A 5,660-nucleotide genomic window follows, 5' to 3' on the forward strand; every position below is an offset into this window, starting at 1 on the left:
ACGCTCCTGCCACCACCATCATCATTACATCACCATCCCGCCGCCACCTTCATCACTGTCGTAACACGCAAGTATTTTTCTCTCGTTAGTTTTATTATAAAGATGAATAGATTAAAATTAGAATAGTGATAAATCAACCTAATTGGTGTGTCTAAAGATATGCCTAATAGTAAGATGATGACATGTGAAAAAATCAGCGGACAATATTAGGAAAGAAAATTAGTGGAATCCACATGTCAAGTTCTTAAGGTTTTAGGTTGATTTTTAGGCATATAAGTTAGGTTGATTAATCATTTTGGATGTTGTTGGATTAAATAAAAGAATAAAAATAATAATAAAAAAAAACCTTAAATTAAATAAAAATATACGTAGTATATGTTGTTGGACATAGAAACGGAAGCCATTGAATGTAAAATGGCTACAACAAGAAGAAGAGATGATGATATAAACAAGTTTAAAGTCGGGTGTGTTCCAACAGTATTTTACATTCCGGACTTCATCTCCGATTCCCACCAAAAACAACTCTTGAATCATGTATGTATTTTTTTCTTTAATATTATATTCCTACTAATTTATTATCATCATATCTTTACTTCAGTTTTGAGTTTTCTTTTTTATTTTTAATTTTATTTTATAAAGATTTACACAGCTCCAGTTTCCAAATGGAAGTCTTTAAAAAACAGGAGATTGCAAAATTGGGGTATCCTACTACTACTTTGCTGTTTATTTATTAGGTCATTTTATGTTATATTGAATTTGATGAATTTAATTTTTTGGTGACAGGAGGGATTGTTCATGAAAAGGGTCTTTTACCTCAAGATTGTAAGCCCTTTATTATTCTCGTACATAGTTACATATATTGTGTGTGTGTGTCTGTGGGTGGGTCTTACACTTTTACTTTTACTATAGTAGTATAGTGAAATACTTGAGTTTTGTAAACTAGTTCCAAGTGTTATTAAATGTGTGATTTTTCTAAATATTAAACATTAATAATACAAAGAAAAGATCTTGCATTTGTTTTTATATGTACTAGTCACATGTCCGCACAGTGTGGTGGTGGTGGTGGCAATGACGGGTGGTAGTGGCGGTAGCAGTAGTGGTATGGTTATTAATATAAAAGTAATAGGTAAAAGGAGTTATAATATGTAAAAGGATTCAGTATAGTACTATAGATATTCTAAGGGTTCAGTGATGTATGTTCTATATAATTTTATTAAGGGTATTATTAGGTGTATTAGATAGTGATATTAAAATTAGTGAACAAAAAGGAAGGGGTATTTTGGGGTTATCAACAACTTAGTTAAAAAAATGGAGAGAATATATGTTTTATAATATAGTATAGATATAAGAGTAATGTTTCCACACAAGAGGTTTTGGGTTTGAATCTTGCTCTAGGCATTTCTTCGGGGTGGCCAGGAAATGGCTCAAACCGGTCACGGACAAAGTCTGGTTAAACCACTGCATTACTGCAATGAGCCAAAATGACTCGCTATCCTGGGTTAACCTAACCTAGGGGAAACGTTAAACAAAAACACAAAGAGAATATGATTATATTGCTGAAGGGTATAATATTACAGGCGTTGAAGTACACTTGAATACTTATATTTAGCTAAAATTTGTGGAATTTGTAGGAAATATTCTGTAGTGATATGTTGCGCATTGATGTGTAAGCATTTTTGAATTTATCGTGATACTTTTATAGCCGGAGGTCCTTTGGAAGGAATCTCTCTACTTTTGGGTAGGGGTAAGACTATCTGCATCTCACCTTCCTCATACCTCGCTTAAGGCAGGATTAGGTACTGTTGTTGTCGTATTACTGTTAAATCTGACTGGATTTATGTAGTTGATGAAATTTGTTATATGCATCTTTGATTTGTTACAAAAAATAATGCTTTTGGTACTAGACGATTATCCTGGTTGCTCAATGCCATAAGTGCATTGTGTGGATACTTTGGTTCTCTTTCAATCTAGTTTCATTTAGATATGCAGGTTGTGATTTCTGTACTTTTCTTTAGGGTGAAGGGAGTTCTTACCACCAGTCAAATTTTGGCATGGTGGTATCCTATAGGATGATGCTACATAGCCCTCAAAACTTCCATACTAGTTCCATACCAAAACATACCAAAACTAGGGGAGTGCCATGTCAATCAGTACTTATTCAAAAAAGGGAAGAAAAAAAAAGCTGCACGCTCCCAACGTTTACTATCATCGGTATGGCCACACCGATCTCTTCTGCCGCGTACCGATACCGATGCTTAGCGATTGAAAGGGGATGAGGATGCCGCGTGCTGATTGTCGGTACTGAGCTCCTTACCGCAGGACTACCTTCACCCTTGAAGGCAGATATTTGTATCCCTACCTGCCTATATTATAGTGATTTTCTAAGTTCTTATTGAGTTAAAGATAATGAAATGGGAATAATTACTGTAAGTTGATGCAAAAGGCGATATTATTAGCTTCTTATTTCAGGCTGAAGATGTGACTTCAGTTAATGTTGAAAATCAAACTTGCTTTGGGTAAATATATATGCAGAATAGGTGGTATGGATTATATCTACAAATCAATACTAAATCTTTTTTTCTCCTATTCTTTGCTGTGTATGTGTAGTACCACCATGGCTGACAAACGTTACAGAGAAAATCAGCAACCAATCATCTCTGTTTCCTTCTGCCATCAATCACGTACTGATCAATGAATACCTTCCCAACCAAGGCATAATGGTTTGTGTTAAACCCCTCATGCTTCAAAGTTCATCTCATTTATCATTCTTGTTCTTTTAATATCCATTATTAGCTTGTGTCATAATCTGTTGTATATGGACGAAACATGTGAAAATCTGTTTATTTTGGAAAGCCAAAGTGCCAAACAAAAGAAGTGATACTTATATATACTTTTGTCTGGAGGGGGCAATTATGATCCGTATACCTTATAAATGGATCGATTCGTGTTTCATTTTATCTTCAATTGGACAAAAGGCATAACCCCTGTAAAGCTCGCTTTTAAAAGCAACCTGGTTTAACAGGTTGAAATTCACACAAGGTGTTTCAAATGGTTCAAACCTTAATTTTAATAGAAAAATAGACTGTTTAATTTATATATACTAGTTTAACTATCTTTAGCACATTAATTACTACTAATGTTAAAAAGAAAGTACTTGTGGTTCAAACCTTAATTTTAATAGAAAAATGGACTGTTTAATTTATATATACTAGTTTAACTATCTTTAGCACATTAATTACTACTAATGTTAAAAAGAAAGTACTTGTGGGTTGGCCCAACTCGGGACGACCTTGTGGACTATATCAAGGGGATACCTGTTTTAAGTCCTTAACCAACGGATCTTCGCCCACTTTGCATCTTTTACTTCTATGAATGTAGTGTAGTGACATGACTTTTCAGGCAAATTTGTTTTATCTCATCTTATCAGTGAATATTTTGTTTAAATGTAGCCTCACCAAGATGGTCCTGCTTATTTCCCGGTGGTGGCTATTCTTTCATTAGGATCACCTGTTGTTATGGATTTCACGCCCCATCCGAGTTTAGCAGGCTGTACAAGCAATACTGAAAATAGAGGCATCATAGAAGGAACTGATCATGTGACTTCACCAAACCACGACCCTTTTTCTATCGCACTGATGCCGCGCAGTCTATTGATATTTAAAGACATGGTGTACACAGGTGGGTCTATTTCAACATGCAGATGTTCTATTTTCTGACCCCAATGAAAAGACTTCACTTTTATTTATTTTGCCTTGTATACTGTTGACAGATTACTTGCACGGTATAAACGATTGTGAAATTCAGCCATATGATACGGTAAGATGATTGAAAAGATGAAGAGGTGGGAACATGGACTGATCAGATGGGTTGTTTAAGTGGTCAAAGTTGGAAAATTTTGGTACGGGTCAGACTAGATTGACCTAAACCACTTTTTGTCCAAAGTTTTTAACTTCTTTTAACAAATAACTAGTCTGTCTAGTTAATTACAAAAACTATATTGTTCAATAATATAATTTGAAATTGATTAAATGATTTAGGAGGTTTTTATGGATAAAAAAAATTAAAAGTTACTTTCGACCCATTTGACTTGTTCTATGTTATTTCTATCTGTAATATTGTAACAGATGTGATGTGTCACATTTTCTGAATCAGCCCATTCATAAGTAGATGACTTGAAGATTGCACAATGGTGGTAAAATGATGAGAATGCAAACTTCTATTATGATTCTTATATGTTTTTTTATATGTTTTGTTCAGGCAGTGAATGCCACTGAGGTTTCACCTTACCAAAGTGTCAATGAAACACATGACGAGGATTTGAAGGCTATTCATAGATCTACTACTAGGGTTTCGTTGACATGTCGTGTAGTATCCAAGGTCCACAGGAATCTGTTCAGGTTCTGAATATGTTTCGAGTAGTTTTATCTATATATGATTTTAGGATCATGTGTTTTAAGTAGATTTCTTAGCTATTTGATCCTGAGGCTCGAAATGTTCATCTTGAAATGAATTTGGTAATTTTTATTCAAATAAATTTTTATGAGCTCTGAAAATTTTCAGTCACTTCAAATAATTGTGCGAGATATTTCACAAAGATTATACAGACAATGAACCAAAACACTATATAAGAATAACCCCATTATGTTTTAGTTGAACATGACATGTTATCGGCAGGCTATGGTGTACAACCACTATTATGTCATTTTAAAGCCTCCAAGTACTATTTAACTTTGTTAGGATCGGTGGTGGTTGCCAGTTTAATCTATATTTTGGTGACATTAGGTACAACCATCTCTCGTATTATATCATTTTAGTAACTCCAAAAGGGCCTTCTGTTCAAACGTTCATTTTTTGTTGTTGGTTCTCATTTATTTTTTCTATCATTTTTCTTGTAACTGCTCAATTAGTTTTGAAGTGTTTGCATCAACCGTTTCTGTCTCTTCTATCATATTTTTTTTTTTCTGTGGAGATGTAAATGAGCATCTTTTATGCTAGTACTATTATATATTGCCTTCTGTTTTAAACTGTTGGTTTTCAATAGTATTAGTTTATCGCATCCACAGTGTTCCGTTTTATAACTGTGAGAATGGTTTGTGACTTTATGGTGACAAATTGTTTGATCTTTGATGATACTTTATTTCGTCGTTCTGAACACCCATAAACATGCATCTTGGAGCTATGAATCAGAATTGATGGATTGAACTTTGGTGACTTGCGATTATCAAATTAAATTCAGAAAATGGTTTGGCGTATATATGGGAACTTGGTTGTGATTTAAGTTTGTTAAGTTTTACTGTAGTAATTTTCCAATGCTGAACGACAGTAGTCTGTACACATGTATTTGGCACTGTTTCTTTTTGGGCCCAGAACGGTCCGCTTTTCTAGTCAAGTCTATTATAACTCTTGGTCCGATATGACCCATGCTTGGCCAGTTTTTCAAAAATATTTTGGTCCGTCTGGCCGTACGTTGTCGCCCCAATCAAGTCCGGGGGCTCTATTATTCTCTTAACTTGATTTTGAAGCTATCCATTATCATTAACATCCATTTTGATTGCATAACCTATATAGTATATATACAGTGTGTCAATAACTTATTTATATAATTGAATCAAGTCAAAGATCAATCATCAAAATGGTATCAGTTTATAATATATTTATGA

General features: G+C 34.0%; 1 protein-coding gene across 1 annotated transcript; it reads left to right on the forward strand.

The window, feature by feature from the left end:
• The first annotated feature begins 373 nt into the window (after nucleotides 1–373).
• Nucleotides 374–4,553, forward strand: LOC122582274 (alpha-ketoglutarate-dependent dioxygenase alkB homolog 6). The gene is made up of 7 exons (XM_043754647.1): nucleotides 374–534; nucleotides 640–700; nucleotides 784–822; nucleotides 2,608–2,720; nucleotides 3,450–3,678; nucleotides 3,770–3,816; nucleotides 4,258–4,553. The coding sequence occupies exons 1-7, from the start codon at nucleotides 376–378 to the stop codon at nucleotides 4,402–4,404; spliced, it is 795 nt and encodes a 264-aa protein (XP_043610582.1). The 5' UTR covers nucleotides 374–375; the 3' UTR covers nucleotides 4,405–4,553.
• The last annotated feature ends 1,107 nt before the right edge of the window (nucleotides 4,554–5,660 follow it).

Source organism: Erigeron canadensis, chromosome 9 (assembly GCF_010389155.1).
Source record: "Erigeron canadensis isolate Cc75 chromosome 9, C_canadensis_v1, whole genome shotgun sequence".
Classification (NCBI taxonomy): domain Eukaryota; kingdom Viridiplantae; phylum Streptophyta; class Magnoliopsida; order Asterales; family Asteraceae; genus Erigeron; species Erigeron canadensis.